This window comes from Oncorhynchus tshawytscha, linkage group LG12 (assembly GCF_018296145.1).
Source record: "Oncorhynchus tshawytscha isolate Ot180627B linkage group LG12, Otsh_v2.0, whole genome shotgun sequence".
Taxonomy (NCBI): Eukaryota; Metazoa; Chordata; class Actinopteri; order Salmoniformes; family Salmonidae; genus Oncorhynchus; species Oncorhynchus tshawytscha.
In genome coordinates this window covers 28460691-28477920 of record NC_056440.1, presented here as the reverse complement: position 1 = coordinate 28477920, position 17230 = coordinate 28460691, and the positions used below count along the sequence as shown (strand labels likewise).

The window sequence follows — 17230 nt, the reverse complement described above, 5'->3', positions numbered from 1 at the left end:
CATTCAATGTTTGCTTAGAGATATTCAAATGCAGTTAAATACCGACTTTCCATCCACAAGCCTCTATGGCAGAAGTGGTCAGAAAAACAGCATATGGAAGCCAGTGCAACAGGTATTTGGAGATCCTCTGTAACCCATTGTACACCCTCCCAAGAGTTGCAACATTACCCCTGGTACCATCCACACTCCACCCCTCTTTCCAAACGCACCACTGTGCAGAGCAAGATCCATTACCCTAGTGTCTTCTAACTCTCTCTGGAGTTTCTCAGCTTTGGTCTTTTCAAAGAGCAGGCTCTGTTCAAGCTCCTTAATGTGGGCATGCTCCAGTTTGGTCTGCGTCTGTTAGTAAAGAAGGGGAGAGGAAGAGAACAAAACCAGTGCCACCATCACATGCCAGCCCAACGCAGACAGAGGAAGAGGGAGGGAGGGGAAGGAAGGGTACCCCATGCAGATCCCATGCCAAGCACAGGTGAGCATTGGGGATGTAGCTGGAGGTGGTGATAAGAGGATATGATAGAAGCAGCAGGGGAGATGTGCAATGTTTATGGATGTGTAGTTGTTGGTTGTGATTAAAGGAATCCATGCAGAATGACCTGGTGAACAACCAAAGGGAAAGACTAGGAAGGAATGCATAGAAGCATGTGTGAACAACTGAGTGAGTGAGCCAGCAAATGAGCGCAAATCGAAATGGATGTGACTGCACATAAAAAGAGAAAGCACTGTTGGCATGTTTTTGGCCCCCCCACCATCTCCTGCTTTAGTCTATGATTTTGGAGGTCCTTTATGCACATTCATGTGAACAGGAAAGGGAAATGAAACTTAACTATTTACATGAAATGGCAATGCCGTGGCAGGTTGTAACAGCAACACTGCGCTCTCTCTCTTCTGTGATCACGCCCATTTGTTTAGTGAGTATAAGATCACTGATCAGCAGATAAAACAATATCAGAAACCATGTACATTCATAAAGAAACTACTTCGAACAGACAAATCAGTTAAAAAAAATATGTTTTTTTAAAACTGTAGAATGGGGCAGAACGTATAAAAAAATAAATCCTAGTTCACCCCCGGACCGATTCATTAATTTTTTACATTAAAATGCAATTAATTGAATTGCTACCAAGTGCAGAACATTTACTTCCTATTTCAACAGATGGCAATGGGAAGGTTGGAGCTCAAGAACGTGACTAGGCTGTGAGACGCATCTCCAGTGGTTGGTCAAGACCGTGATTAGGCTGTGAGATGCATCTCCAGTGGTTGGTCAAGACCGTGATTAGGCTGTGAGATGCATCGCCAGTGGTTGGTCAAGACCGTGACTAGGCTGTGAGATGCATCTCCAGTGGTTGGTCAAGACCGTGACTAGGCTGTGAGATGTGGTTGGTCAAGACCGTGATTAGGCTGTGAGATGCATCTCCAGTGGTTGGTCAAGACCATGACTGACTAGGGTTGGTCAAGACCGTGACTAGGCTGTGAGATGCATCGCCAGTGGTTGGTCAAGACCGTGACTAGGCTATGAGATGCATCGCCAGTGGTTGGTCAAGACCGTGACTAGGCTGTGAGATGCGTCGCCAGTGGTTGGTCAAGACCGTGATTAGGCTGTGAGATGGTGGAGGGGAGCATCTCCAGTGGTTCCATGCATAGCACTGGGCCAACATGAACAAGAGGAGAAGAAAAAGAAGCAGTAACGTCACTGACTGAAGCAGTTACAAGACAACGTTAGTATACCGTCAATTGCTTGAAATCAACAGAAAACATTTGCTGTGTTGATTTGGTTTGTTGTTGTTTTTTAAAAGCTGCATGCATGTGAATAACATATATTTCTGCAGTAAGTAGTACACAGACCGTTAGTATGCAATCAAAGGAAGATAAAAAAAAGGGGTATTACTTCTAACCCTGTAGCACTCATTTTTAAAGATAACATTTGATGTGGGACGCCATCAGGGTAATTGGGATGGTCCCCTGATTGGAGTTGCACTGTGGGATAAATAATGACACAAATCCTTTGATCAGACGTGTACATATTAAACAGCCCCGGGTCCACCTGCTTCCCAGTCTCTGCTCCATAAACAAAGATATGGTTAGCCAAGGGAGAGGCAGAAAAAGTAAGTTGTTCTCCAAGAAATAGCCCACATTTCCACGTTCCCATCAAATAGCACTAGAGCGATGGTGAAGAACAGTGTGCAAACCTTACAGTCTGATGTGCCAACGACATTTCTTAGCAAGAGGGAAGCAGGGAAGAAATAAACACCAACTAATTCCTAAAATGATCCTAGGCTTGTGTGTTTATTTCAAGCAAACAGTGTTCCAAAAACAAGTTGGGAACATTCAAGCTGTGTTAATATCCACATGCTACATAGTCATGAAATGAGGAAGACCTCCAGGTTTGTTAAGATCGGTCTAATCAAGGCACTGCGCATATTTGGAAGAATGACAATACATGGATAATAGTTTAGTTATTTGTAGATCAGCGAGTCTGCAGTGCCGTGCTCAGGCTGATCCTCTACAAAAGCATGACTTCATGGACACTAAAAGAACATCAGAGCCAGGTTCAGTCAGGTCTGATTCTGACAGCTCTGTTCCATGGAGGACCTTACTGTCACACGATAGAGAATGAGATTTCAGTCTTGAGTGAGATGGCATCGATCATGCCATGCAACAAACCTAATAGGACTGTGGGCACTGGGCAGGACAGATCTCTGGTGTAGACAGACTGAAGAGAATATTAATGCTCAGTCCTTGGCATACTAGATTAAGGACATGTCACTGACAAGGACACCAATCACTCACTTGCCAACTTAAAATCACAAGCCAGTGGCCAAACTGTTGATGAAATGTATACAGAGTAGCCAAATAGGGACCTTCAATAAAATGTATTAATTGATTATGTTAGAATCTAATGTACACCCTACCACTTTAATCTCGGGGATCGGGAGCAGGGATGTTGCGGAGTAACTTAATTCCAGAGGTGGACTCTAGTCTGCACTCATCAGAACAGGATGCTTTTAACTCAAAATGTCTCAGTTTCACAAGACAAGGAGTTTCAACGGCAGTCCTGATGAGATGCAGTGTTGGTGGATTTCTGATACACCTCAGCATCAAATGGATTAATTCCAGTCACTTAGGGGGCGATTTTAACTTGAGATCGGGACATGTAAATCAAAGATGCTCCATAGCATTAGAAAGGAAAACTGTATTCATATTTTAGAGTTTTTGTAGAAGTGTGTGTGTGTTTACCTCCAGGTCTCCTTTGGTAATGCAAGCTTCCTCCACGCGGAACTGGAGGTCCTCCACTTTCCTATCACACAGAGCACACTTCAGATTATAGTTCAGGAACATTTAACATAAGAGGTCTGAAAAAGGAATCATGGATCAAGGGTTTGAAACAGGGTTTCAATCTGACCTACATAATGTCCCCCTCCCCTCCCCCCCATTTTCCTCCTGTGATACTGTACTGATAACATACCATCAGAACATAGTTATACACCATAGTTAGACCCCATACCCCCTGGCCTCCCTTCACCCCACACCCCTCTGAAGCCTCACCTCTTCTCCTCCTCCAGCTGATTGAGCAGCTCAACCTTCTCCTTGTCAGCAGCCTCCACCAGGGTGCGTAATTGGTCCATCTTGGCCTCCATCTTCACAACACATGAATATGCATTCATTAAAACAGATCATGAATATAAGTTGAGACACTCATGACAAAACAACGTTATGGAAGGCCGCTATGCATCTGGGAGTTGGCTATAAAAACAAGTGCTTTCTCATTGACAGCAGATGGCAGTGCAGAGGTTTTTGTGACATGAGTGTGAGGTACAGCAAGGTGTTTTCCCAAACCATTACCCAAGGTTTGTCATGGTCATGTATGACATAACACACTTCTGCAGATGAGAGTACAAGTTCCAAAACTGTAACGTCCTGGGACTTATCTGTGGGGGAAATGTGTGTGTAAATAATCCTGAGGGCGAATGCTTGTGTGTGTGTAAACCATGAGGAGGAACTCCGTGTGTATTGACCTGCTCCTGGTCCTCTCTCAGCAGGGTCAGTTCCTGCTCCACCTCGCCCACATGGGTGGTTGCCTTGGCCACCTCTGCCCTCTCCATGTCACGCTCCGCCATCAGCTGCTCGATGTGCTGCTGCTTCTCCTTCAGCACCTCCTGAACTGCTGTGGTGCCAGAGATCTTTCTCGAGTACCGTGATGACGTTTCTGTCAGCTGTGGTGGTGGGGGGGGTAGGTAGAAGAGTGTTTGGACTGGTTAATGGGGGGGTAGGAGTTCTACACAGGACAGCAAAAGACAAGACCAATTAAAGAACAGACACCTTGTTGCTCTGCAGTTGTGAATGTGGATGCACTTATGAGTGTGTGTGTGCGCCTCACCAGGCCTGTGCGGCTGGGCTTGGCACTGACGGAGGAGGCCACAGAGCTCATGGAGCTGATGGAGGAGGCGCTGGGGCTGCGCTTCAGGCCCGAGGGCGTGGCCACCAACTTCCGCACCATGGTCTTTGCCTTGGCCGGCGTGGTGGAGGGGAAGCCAATACGCGTGACCTTGTGGACTGGGGCAAACAGGCCATACTTGGGTTGGCATTGAAAGTATCTGAGGAAATACAAATGAAGTGGATAAGAAAAAAAAAAAACAGATGTCACAGCGCCGCCCCCCGACAGAAAAAAAGAGTCTTATATACAAATAACACCCATAAGACTTGCCGGTACTTAACTCTCTTTTAAACAAACTGGTTGCCAGAGTAGCATGTTTCTCAAGCCTGTGTGATAATCCTCTCTGGTCTGATTACCTGGTTCCTGCCACTGCCCCATCGTTCTTTCCCAGGGGCTCATCCAGTTCCACACCACACCACTCTCCCTTGGCAAAGTCTGTTTCACCAAGAAAGCGAACCACACCAGCTTTTGTGCCACCAACCTGCAGAGAATGTGCAAAGAAAGAGTTCAGAAAAGCCTAAAAAAATTTTTTTTTAATTATTCGATTTTTTATTATAGAGCGCTTTCATTACTGAAAGAATCTCAAAGCACCTAGAGGGTAACGAGCTTGGCATGAGATAAAACTACCAAGGCAACAGTTCATAATAATAATCATCATAATAATCAATACATGCAACCTGTCAACATCACGGGGCTGATATATGTATCGTCAGCGTTTCCTTTTACAATGCTCTAAAGCAGTGATCACTTTCTAAGTCAAAATGCAAGCCGAGATCTACCGCTCAGATGTTTTAAACATGGCTAAACGTAAGCCTATGCAACATTAACCTATTAAAAACAGTTCTGTAACAATTAGGTTTGTGCAGTAGGCTAAAGGCCCAATACATTATCACTGCATATTGGATATGCTTGAATTACCCTGCCAATGTTGTCCTTCTCAGACCATTTAGAAATGATTTGGTAATAGATCATTTGTTGTATTACTTGTGAGGCACAGCTAAGTGAGCATAATAATTTGCGTTATTATGTTTGGGGGACGGATGGTCAGTCTGAGGGGAGGGGGGAGCAGCGGTGAGGCTGCCTCTCAACCAACTCACCGTCCCACCGTTTTCTCTCCATTTGCTGAGAAAAGGGGACAGTCTTCCAGCTGATGGTGAAACAAGTCACACTGCATTATTTCTGCCTCATGCACAAATTCATATGGTTACTCCTATGACCAGAGACTGTTAAATATTCATCGATATTAAAAAAGCCACAAGCCACTAATAATAACCCAAGCTTATCGGAAGACTTTGCTATACTCATTCATTGCAGCTGCAATGCTGGTTGTAGCGTGAGTGGAAGTAGGAAGAACGCACATTTTATGGATTATAAAATCTTTGAACGTGTTGACAGTGTTGAATAACAATTTAAACATGAACTTACTCATAAAAACAGCAGCTCTTTGCTGTACTCGTTGAGTCTCTCTCTTGTCATGGGTTTAGAAGTTTAAAAATGTCAGTGTCAACTTTGCTGTGCATTCGAGGCTTCTTTTTACAGTCTATGGCTTGAGGGAATTGTGCAAACACAGTGATCTGAGCTACCTGATTGGCCAGTGGTAGGCCAAAAGGTGCACTTGATTTGCTCTCTGGCCCTGCCGGGTAGGTGGAGTTCTCCACCTTTACACAAATGAAACGGTTAAAAACGGGAAAACTTTGCCATCCTGGCACTAGGGCTGCTGAATCAAGTGCACCTAGCAACAACAGAGCAAAACAAATGAAGAAAATAGCAACGGAATGCTTTATCCTTCGTTTTTTTACAGCAACGTTTGGTGATCAACTAGTAATGCCTTGGAGATCGACCAGTATTGCGATCGACCGGTTTTTGACCACTGCTCTAAAGGGAGAAGTGAGGAATACTGTGGTGAGAAAAGCACCCTCCCTTCCTCTGAGCGTGGGTGACACTTCCTCTTAACACAATGTGTTACACAGCCCGAGGCTGACGGAGAGAGAGAGAGAGGGGCCTTGGACAACACACTCAGGACGGAAGGTGCTCATACGAGGACAGAGCTTGGCTGTGAACAGAAGGACTATACACAGAAACTGAGCTCACTGAGGAGTGTTAGAACGGATGTTCTCATTGGTCAGTGAGAAGTTGGGAAGGAGGTGGGAGGAGGTTGTGTTCCGCAGACACATTCCTGAGAGATTACCATGGTGAGAGGGAGGAGTGGTCAGTCGTGTAACTGAGACCAGCCTGTATTTACAGCATTTGTGGCCACACAAGGGGCAAGAGGAGGGTGTGGGGATGGGGCGGGAGATGAGCCGTCTCTAACCTGGAACAGGGTTAGGAGGCCAGGAGGAAGCTACCTGATCCAAAATAACAGCTGCATTCAAAGTGTAAATGAACTAAGCCTTACCAAAACGCGGTCTCCATTCTTCAGCTCCCTCTCCCCTTTCTTGACCGAGCTGGTGTCTGAGAGGTTGGAGATGGACTCGCTGTTTGTGCGTGCCAGGTTGGAGGCTGGAATGGTTGGCGTGGCAGGCATTGCAGTTGAGGCTTTTTTGACAGAGGGGGTGTGAGAGGCCAGGCTGGCGGTGGAGGGGGTGGGCGACCCAGCCCGGGACGAAGGTGCTGTCTGAGTCCCATTGGCCTCGCCCTCTGTGTAGGACAGCTTGGAGGGGCGGGTGAATATCCCTTTCAGGGCCTCGCACTGGAAATAGCACACCCCTGCCACCGAGCCATCGTTCTTCCCAATGGGCTCATCCAACACTATGCCAGCCCACTGTCCTGGTGCAAACTGAGCCTCCCCCAGGAACTGCACCACGCCAGGTTTGTTCCCATTCACCCACACTCGCTCCCCAACCTGAAAGTTCTCCCCGCTATCTTGTGTCCCAGCTGCACCGCCTCCTGGAGTGGACTTGTCGGCTGCAGCTACTTTGGATCCGGCTGCATGGAAACAGGTGGAAATCATCCAATTACTGCCAGTGTGCCAACGCCACTAAAGTTGGTCCATGGTGAGCTGAGCTAACAGGGCTAAGATGAAGGGGTTAGCTCACATAACATGACACCTTTACCCTGCTATTCAACAGTTCCAAACTCTTATTCCAGAGTGAAATATGTTACGTACAGTGCCTACAGAAAGTTCACACCCCTTATTTTATTACAGCCTAAATTTAAGATGTATTAATTTGAGATTGTGTCACTGGCCTTCACACAATACCCCATAATGTCAAAGTGGAATCATGTTAGACATTTTTACAATGAAATGTCAAGTCAATAAGTATTCAACCCCTTTGTTATGGAAAGCCTAAATAAGTTCAGGAGTAAAACATTGCTTACAAGTCACATAAGTTGCATGGACTCACTCTGTGTGCAATAACAGTGTTTAACCTTTTTTTGACTAACTCATCTCTGTACCCCACACATACAAATCATCTGTAAGGTCCCTCAGTCAATCAGTGAATTTCAAGCACAGATTCAACCACAAAGACCAGGGGAGGTTTTCCAATAACTCGCAAAGGGCACCTATTGGAAGATAGTTAAAAATAAATAAAGCAGATATTGAATATTCCTTTGAGCATGGTGAAGTTATTAATTACACTTTGGATGGTGTATTAATACACCCAGTCAGTACAAAGATACAGGCGTCCTTCCTAACTCAGTTGCTGGAGAGGAAGGAAACCGCTCAGGGATTTAACCATGAGGCCAATGGTGACTAAAACAGTTGCAGAGTTAATGGCTGTGATAGGAGAAAACGGAGGATGGTTCAACAACATTGTAGTTACTCCACAACACTAACCTAAATGACAGAGTGAAAAGTAAGCCTGTACAGATGAAAAATAATCCAAAGCATGCATCTTGTTTACAATAAGGCATTAAAGTAAAACTGCAAAATATTAGGCAAAGAAATGAACTTCATGTACTGAATACAAAGCGTTATGTTTGGCGCAAATCTACCAACATCACAGAGTACCACTCTTCATATTTTCAAGCAGGGTGGTGGCTGCATCATGTTATGGGTTATGCTGTTCATCTGCAAGGACTAGGGAATGTTATTGGATAAAAAAACAGAATAGAGCTAAGCATAGGCAAAATCCTTTTGGAAAACCTGGTTCAGTCTGTTTTCCAACAGACACTAGGAGACAAATTCACCTTTAAGCAGGACAATAACTAAAAACACAAGGCCAAATATACACGGGAGTTGCTTACCAAGACGACATTGAATGTTCCTGAGTGGCCTAGTTACAGTTTTGACTTAAAGATGCTACACACAGGATTTCTTAGAATAATTGCATTGTTATTTCAGAAAATGTCCATAATATATCTGGCGCAAATAGTGGAATGATGGTGTTTCACAGTATTACTTACCCGTCAGTGTTGTAATTGGCTGTGAAATTCACCTATTGATTTCTCCCGCGGGAGTGGCATCTGTTGTCAAACTGGGAAAGCTGTTCTGACTTTGTGGAGCTGTTCTGATCTAGTGGAAATCGTCATTTCCTGGTTGTTAAAATTCTACACTGTTTATGTGAGAAAACATGCACTAATAGTGTAAGGAATCATTGTACCATCAAATTCGTTGTGAAATATCAAAAAATATATTTTTTACCGTTTTTTGAAGCTGGTGGACAAAAACAAAAGTTACTTTCGGTTTTGGTCCACCAGCTTCAAACCGCTGTAAAAAATGAAAAACTATATATTTTTTGGACGGCTTGAAAATCTATGGCCAGACATGAAAATGGCTGTTTAGCAATGGTCAACAACCAACTTGACAAAGCTTGAAGACTTAAAAAAAAAGAGATATATATATATATATATATATATATATATATATATATATATATATATAAAAAATATATATATATGCTAAATGTTGTACAAGCCAGGGGTGCAACGCTCTTAGAGACTTACCATTAAGAGTCACAGCTGTAATTGCTCCCAAGGTGATTCTAACATGTATTGACTCGTGTGAATACTTTCGTAAATTTTGTACAAAAAAAACATGGGTGAGAAAAATTCAGGCTGTAACAACAAAATGTGGAATAAGTCAAAGGGTCTGAATACTTTCTGAAGGCACTCTACCGTCAACATTTGATCAGGCCCAATAATTAAGGTTGCCTGATTTTCTACATATAAATAAACTGTCTCATATGATAACAGCCGAGCAATGCACAAAGTAATAGTTGATTGGATGACATTTACATGAGGCCAAACTTCACAGTGGCATTTTCACATGACCCGACTGTCAATGCTTTGAAACAAAATACCAGCACAGGGATCACATTTTACACAGCAAGCCTGCTGTGTCTAAAGCCTCTAGTGAACTCAATTCACCAAATTTCTCCTACTTAAAAATATAGTTAATCCACCATATTGGAGAGATTTTGGGGGTAAATACTATAGCCTATGGAATCAAAATGGCCAGTGACCGATCAGCATGTCTACATCAAATCTAGTCAAGCCGCATCAGCAGATACAGACTGATGAAGCAGTAAAGCCCATTCCATTGCAACCTTAAGCTGATTGATGACATCAAAGTCAGAGGTTAGGTGCTGTAGCTACCAGCCTTAATGAGAAGCAGCAAGGACATGAGAACTGCTAGTGCTAAGGGGGACGAGGACCTCTTACCAGCGGAGGGGGTGGTCTTGGTGGCTGGCGCCCCCGTTGACCTACCCATCTTGCTGGGCGCTTTGAGTCCGCTGGGCTTGGTTGTGCTCATGTTTCCTCTCTGTGTGCTGTGAAATCTACAGGGCCTTTCTGTCCGTCAGTGGGCGCCGGCAAACCCCAAATCATTGACGTAGTTGTGCTCAGACTCTGAGATGACAATGCTCTCTGAGTCACAGCACCAAAATAAATCAAACAATTTTTTTTTTAAAGTAGGAAAAGGGGTGAGGGAGAAAAAGATGCCCTTCAAAAAAGGACCCTGTTAAGAGAGAGAAAGACAAATTAGTGCAACAAACAGCTTCGTATAGTATGCATTTGAGTAAGCCTAGTTTTTTCTTATTATTTACTTTGCATAGAAGACTACTAATAATAATATCCTGAAGGGAAAAGGATTTTCACAGAATAATCATATATTTCAGTCTTCAATTAAAATGGTAAGCCAGGAGGGAGGGTTGTTTCACTGGTCCAATTTTTACTTTGTGGACATGACTATTCAAACACTGGCGTCTTATATTGATTTGTTCACTTGGTATAATTGGTTCCACCTCAACATCATGGGTGGCACTGACAAGGCCTATTGTTTACAACAGATTAATGGTGAGCATAGATGGGCTGAATAGCCTGCCCTTGACATTCAAATGATCTTGTGTTCTTATGACAACAAGCAGTGCTCCCCCGACTGACTAGTCACAGTGAGTCCAATACTAAAAATACTCTGTCACAAGCCAGGCCACATTCAAGTGTCTCTGTGTGCGCATGTATTTGTCACCACCATACAGAAACAAACTCTCGCTTTCCCTTTCTCTCCCTCACACACGCAAAGTCGATCAGTCTTCGATATTAACGAACCTAGTACCATTCAGAAACATAGGCAGGGAATTCTTAACGAAAGACCTGCACATAAACACAATTCAACCCAAGACATGAAAACTGGAAGTACACTCTTTTTGCATGTCAGAGTACACTCATTTTGTTTTGCTCAATAACATGTGATTCTACCCTCCCTGCTTTAATAAGGACTTCTAAAATGGGCCCATTACATGGATTTAATAACACTCCAATGACATGTTTCTAAATTCGGGGCGGCAGGTAGCCTAGTGGTTAGAGTGTTGGGCCAGGAACCGAAAGGTTGCTAGATCGAATCCCCGAGCTGACAAGGTTCTGCCCCTGAACAAGGCAGTGAACCCACTGTTCTTAGGCAGTCATTGTAAATAAGAATTAGTTCTTACCTGACTTGCCTAGTTAAATAAAGGTTACAAATAAATAATACCTCACATTCTCATCACAAGTGCTCTGCTGTGTGTTTGCCAGGGTTTACCAATCAATCAGGCCTAGCCAATAGCTCTGTACTCATCAAACACAAGTCAAGAGTTTTGGGCCCTCCCTCTTCACCATAAACCATAGAGCCAGCTCGTGTGAAGCTACAAACTCTAGGTAGAGAGGGAGGGATTAGTAAACAAACAGAAAATGATTAGTGTTTAGCAGCCCTCCTACAGGCCAGACTACTAGATTAGCTAATAGCTAAATATGCTACAAAGGTCTAGCCGACCTGTTATTACCAGACTGACAAAATGGTGGCCTTGGCATAATCCGGCAACATTTGTGTTGTCCTTCAAAGACTTCTCAATAAGGCTACCTGTTAATATTAATGTTTAAGAAATAGCATTAATAAATGTAGTAACTAAGGAAGCCTTAGGCCAAGGAGTGGCAACATATGTGTTCTACTGTTAGCTAGCAATGTAGGTAGACAATTTTATTGACAGTCTTTGCTCTGACTTGCAGTATGTTAGGGACTCCCAAGTGTTGAAATAATGCATGTGGTTGAGAGAGCCCAGAGCAGCAGGTGCACAGCAAGGCCTTCACATCAAGTTACCACCTTACCCCTGGAGGTCAACCACACTACTGTTGCTATGGCAACAAAACCTTTTTTTATTTTTAAGATTTGATTTATTTCACCTTTATTTAACCAGGTAGGCTAGTTGAGAACAAGATCTCATTTACAACTGAGACCGGGCCAAGATAAAGCAAACAACAGAGTTACATATGGAATAAGCAAGCGTACAGTCAAACACTATAGGGGGGAAAATAAAAGAGTATATACAGTGTGCGCTAATGACGTGAGAAGGTAGGCAATAAATAGGTCATAGTAGCGAGGTAATTACAATTTAGCAGATTAACACTGGAGTGATAAATGAGCACATGATGATGTGCAAGTAGAGATACTGGTGTGCAAAAGAGCAGAAAACTAAATAAAAACAATATGGGGATGAGGTAGGTCGATTGGGTGGGCCATTTACAGATGGACTATGTACAGCTGCAGCGATCGGTTAGCTGCACAGATAGCTGATGTTTAAAGTTGGTGAGTGAAATATAAGTCTCCAGCGATTTTTGCAATTCGTTTCAGTCACTGGCAGCAGATAACTGGAAGGAAAAGCGGCCAAAGTAGGTGTTGGCTTTGGGGATGACCAGTGAGATATACCTGCTGGAGCGCGTACTACGGGTGGGCGTTGTTATCGTGACCAGTGAGCTGAGATAAGGCGGAGCTTTACCAAGCATAGATTTGTAGATGACCTGGAGAAAGTGGGTCTGGCGACGAATATGTAGTGAGAGCCAGCCGACGAGAGCATACAGGTCGCAGTGGTGGGTGGTATATGGGGCTTTGGTAACAAAACGGATGGTAATGTGATAGACTACTCAGCAAACTGGATGCAGAGTATTGGAAGCAATTTTGTAGATGACATCGCCAAGGTCGAGGATCGGTAGAAAAGTCAGTTTTACTAGGGTATGTTTGGCAGCGTGAGTGAAGGAGGCTTTGATGCGAAATAGAAAGCCGATTCTAGATTTGATTTTGGATTGGAGATGTTTAATATGAGTCTGGAAGGAGAGTTTACAGTCTAGCCAGACACCTAGGTATTTGTAGTTGTCCACCTACAGTGGGGCAAAAAAGTATTTAGTCAGCCACCAATTGTGCAAGTTCTCCCACTTAAAAAGATGAGAGGCCTGTAATTTTCATCATAGGTACACTCAACTATGGCAGACAAAATGAGGAAAAGAAATCCAGGAAATCACATTGTAGGATTTTTAATGAATTTATTTGCAAATTATGGTGGAAAATAAGTATTTGGTCACCTACAAACAAGCAAGATTTCTGGCTCTCACAGACCTGTAACTTCTTTAATTAAGAGGCTCCTCTGTCCTGCACTCATTACCTGTATTAATGGCACCTGTTTGAACTTGTTATCAGTATAAAAGACACCTGTCCACAACCTCAAACAGTCACACTCCAAACTGCACTATGGCCAAGACCAAAGAGCTGTCAAAGGACACCAGAAACAAAATTGTAGACCTGCACCAGGCTGGGAAGACTGAATCTGCAATAGGCAAGCAGCTTGGTTTGAAGAAATCAACTGTGGGAGCAATTATTAGGAAATGGAAGACATACAAGACCACTGATAATCTCCCTTGATCTGGGGCTCCATGCAAGATCTCACCCCGTGGGGTCAAAATGATCACAAGAACGGTGGGCAAAAATCCCAGAACCACACAGGGGGACCTAGTGAATGACCTGCAGAGAGCTGGGACCAAAGTAACAAAGCCTACCATCAGTAACACACTACGCAGCCAGGGACTCAAATCATGCAGTGCCAGACGTGTCCCCCTGCTTAAGCCAGTACATGTCCAGGCCTGTCTGAAGTTTGCTAGAGAGCATTTGGATGATCCATAAGAAGATTTGGAGAATGTCAGATGAAACCAAAATATAACTTTTTGGTAAAAACTCAACTCGTCGTGTTTGGAGGACAAAGAATGCTGAGTTACATCCAAAGAACACCATACCTACTGTGAAGAATGGGGGTGGAAACATCATGCTTTGGGGCTGTTTTTCTGCAAAGGGACGAGGACGACTGATCCGTGTAAAGGAAAGAATGAATGGGGCCATGTATCGTGAGATTTTGAGTGAAACCTCCTTCCATCAGCAAGGGCATTGAAGATGAAACGTGGCTGGGTCTTTCAGCATGACAATGATCCCAAACCGCCCGGGCAACGAAGGAGTGGCTTCGTAAGAAGCATTTCAAGGTCCTGGAGTGGCCTAGCCAGTCTCCAGATCTCAACCCCATAGAAAATCTTTGGAGGGAGTTGAAAGTCTGTGTTGCCCAGCAACAGTCCCAAAACATCACTGCTCTAGAGGAGATCTGCATGGAGGAATGGGCCAAAATATCAGCAACAGTGTGTGAAAACCTTGTGAAGACTTACAGAATACGTTTGACCTTTGTCATTGCCAACAAAGGATATATAAAGTTTTGAGATTAACTTTTGTTATTGACCAAATACTTATTTTCCACCATCATTTGCAAATAAATTCATTAAAAATCCTACAATGTGATTTTCTGGATTTTTTTTCTCATTTTGTCTGTCATAGTTGAAGTGTACATATGGTGAAAATTACAGGCCTCATCTTTTTAAGTGGGAGAACTTGCACAATTGATGGCTGACTAAATACTTTTTTGCCCCACTGTATTCTAGGTCAGAACCGTCCAGGGAAGTGATTAGAGGTCGACCGATTATGATTTTTCAACGCCGATACGATTATTGGAGGACCAAAAAAATCCGATACCGATTAAAATCGGCCGATTTCTTATTTATTTAATTGTAATAATGACAATTACAACAATACTGAATGAACACTTATTTTTACTTAATATAATACATCAATAAAAATCAATTTAGCCTCAAATAAATAATGAAACATGTTCAATTTGGTTTAAATAATGCAAAAACAAAGTGTTGGAGAAGTAAAAGTGCAATATGTGTCATGTAAAAAAAGCTAACGTTTGAGTTCCTTGCTCAGAACATCATGAGAACATATGAAAGTTGGTGGTTCTTTTTAACATGAGACTTCAATATTCCAAGGTAAGAGGTTTTAGGTTGTAGTTAATATAGTATTTATAGGACTGTTTCTCTCTATACCATGTATTTCATATACCTTTGACTATTGGATGTTCTTATAGGCACTAAAGTATTGCCAGTGTAACAGTATAGCTTCTGTCCCTCTCCTTGCCCCTACCTGGGCTCGAACCAGGTACACATCGACAACAGCCCCACTCAAAGCAGCGTTACCCATCACTATTTCAATAACTATTTAACTATTTCAAGACTCAGAGTGAGTGAAGTTTGAAACGCTATTAGCGCACACCCCGCTAACTAGCTAGCCATTTCACATCGGTTACACTAGCCATTAGGCTGATAGGCTTGAAGTCATAAACAGCACTGTGCTTGCGAAGAGCTGCTGGCAAAACGCACGAAAGGGCTGATTGAATGAATGCTTACGAGCCTGCTGCTGCCTACCATCGCTCAGTCAGACTGCTGTATCAAATCATATAGACTTAATTATAACATAACACACAGAAATACGAGCCTTTGGTCATTAATATGGTAGAATCTGGAAACTATCATTTCGAAAACAAAACGTTTATCATTTCAGTGAAATACGGAACCGTTCGTTCTTTTATCTAAATATTCTTGTTACATTGCACAACCTTCAATGTTATGTCATAATTACGTAAAATTCTGGCAAATTAGTTTGCAATGAGCCTCCCGGGTGGCGCAGTGGTTAAGGGCGCTGTACTGCAGCGCCAGCTGTGCCATCAGAGTCCCTGGGTTCGCGCCCAGGCTCTGTCATAACCGGCCGCGACCAGGAGGTCCGTGGGGCGACGCACAATTGGCCTAGCGTTGTCCGGGTTAGGGAAGGCTTGGTCGGTAGGGATGTCCTTGTCTCATCGCGCACCAACGACTCCTGTGGCGGGGCGGGCGCAGTGCGCGCTAACCAACCATTTTTTAAAAAATGGTTTGCAATGAGCCAGGCTGCCCAAACTGTTGCGTGCAATGAACACAAGAGAAGTGACACAATTTCACCTGGTTAATATTGCCTGCTAACCTGGATTTCTTTTAGCTAAATATGCAGGTTTAAAAATATATACTTGTGTATTGATTTTAAAAAAGGCATTGGTGTTTATGGTTAGGTACAGTCGTCCAACGATTGTGCTTTTTTCACAAATGCGCTTTTGTTAAATCATCCCCCACCGTTGCATCGATTATATGCAACGCAGGACACACTAGATAAACTAGTAACCCCAAAGCATGTGTAGTTAAAACTAGTGATTATGATTGATTGATTGATTGTTTTTTATAAAGATAAGTTTAATGCTAGCTAGCAATTTACCTTGGCTTCTACTGCATTCGCGTAACAGGCAGTCAGTCTCCTTGTGGAGTGCAACAAGAGGCAGGTGGTTATAGCGTTGGACTAGTTAACTGTAAGGTAGCAAGATTGGATCCCCCGAGCTGACAAGGTGAAAATCTGTTGTTCTGCCCCTGACAAGGCAGTTAACCCACCGTTCCTAGGCATTCATTGAAAATAAGAATGAGTTCTTAACTGAATTGCTTAGTTAAATAAAAAAGTCAAAATCTGCGCCCAAAAATACAGATTTCCTAATTAAAATCGGCCATTCCGATTAATCAGTCGACCTCCAGTAGTGATGCTAGTCGGGCGGGCGGGTGCTGGCAGCGAACGGTTGAAAAGCATGCATTTGGTTTTACTAGCATTTAAAAGCAGTTGGAGGCCACGGAAGGAGCGTTGCATGGCATTGAAGCTCATTTGGAGGTTAGTTAACAGTGTCCAAAGAAGGGCCAGATGTATACAGAAATGTGTCTGCGTAGAGGTGGATCAGGGAATCACCTGCAGCAAGAGCGACATCATTGATATATACAGAGAAAAGAGTCGGCCCGAGAATTGAACCCTGTGGTACCCCCATAGAGACTGACAGAGGTCTGGACAACAGGCCCTCCGATTTGACACACTGAGCTCTGAGAAGTAGTTGGTGAACCAGACGAGGGAGTCATTTGAGACTATTGAGTCTGCCGATAAGAATACGGTGATTGACAGAGTCGAAAGCCTTGGTCCAGGTAAATGAAGACGGGTGCACGGTACTGCCTTTTATCGATGGCGGTTATGATATCGTTTAGGACCTTGAGCGTGGCTGATGTGCACCCGTAAACAGCTTCAAAACAGGATTGCACAGCGGAGAAGGTACGGTGGGATTCGAAATGGTCAGTGATCGGTTTATTAACTTGGCGTTTGAAGACTTTAGAAAGGCAGGGCAGGAT

General features: G+C 43.5%; 1 protein-coding gene across 6 annotated transcripts in view; it reads right to left on the bottom strand.

Annotated features, from left to right (window-relative positions):
- Positions 1 to 17230, bottom strand: part of clip1a (CAP-GLY domain containing linker protein 1a) — a 60484-nt gene that overhangs the window by 28256 nt on the left and 14998 nt on the right. For 5 of the 6 annotated variants that reach the window (XM_024438695.2, XM_024438692.2, XM_024438693.2 and 2 more), the window contains exons 2-9: positions 10037 to 10331; positions 6828 to 7357; positions 4789 to 4913; positions 4376 to 4592; positions 4014 to 4211; positions 3544 to 3635; positions 3235 to 3295; positions 235 to 339 (exon numbers count right to left, since the gene is read on the bottom strand). In XM_024438695.2, the coding sequence (XP_024294463.1) occupies positions 235 to 339; positions 3235 to 3295; positions 3544 to 3635; positions 4014 to 4211; positions 4376 to 4592; positions 4789 to 4913; positions 6828 to 7357; positions 10037 to 10127 (1419 nt within the window). In that variant the 5' untranslated portion in view covers positions 10128 to 10331. The remainder of the gene's footprint in view (positions 1 to 234; positions 340 to 3234; positions 3296 to 3543; positions 3636 to 4013; positions 4212 to 4375; positions 4593 to 4788; positions 4914 to 6827; positions 7358 to 10036; positions 10332 to 17230) is intronic. The other variant, XM_024438697.2, reaches the window with a different exon arrangement.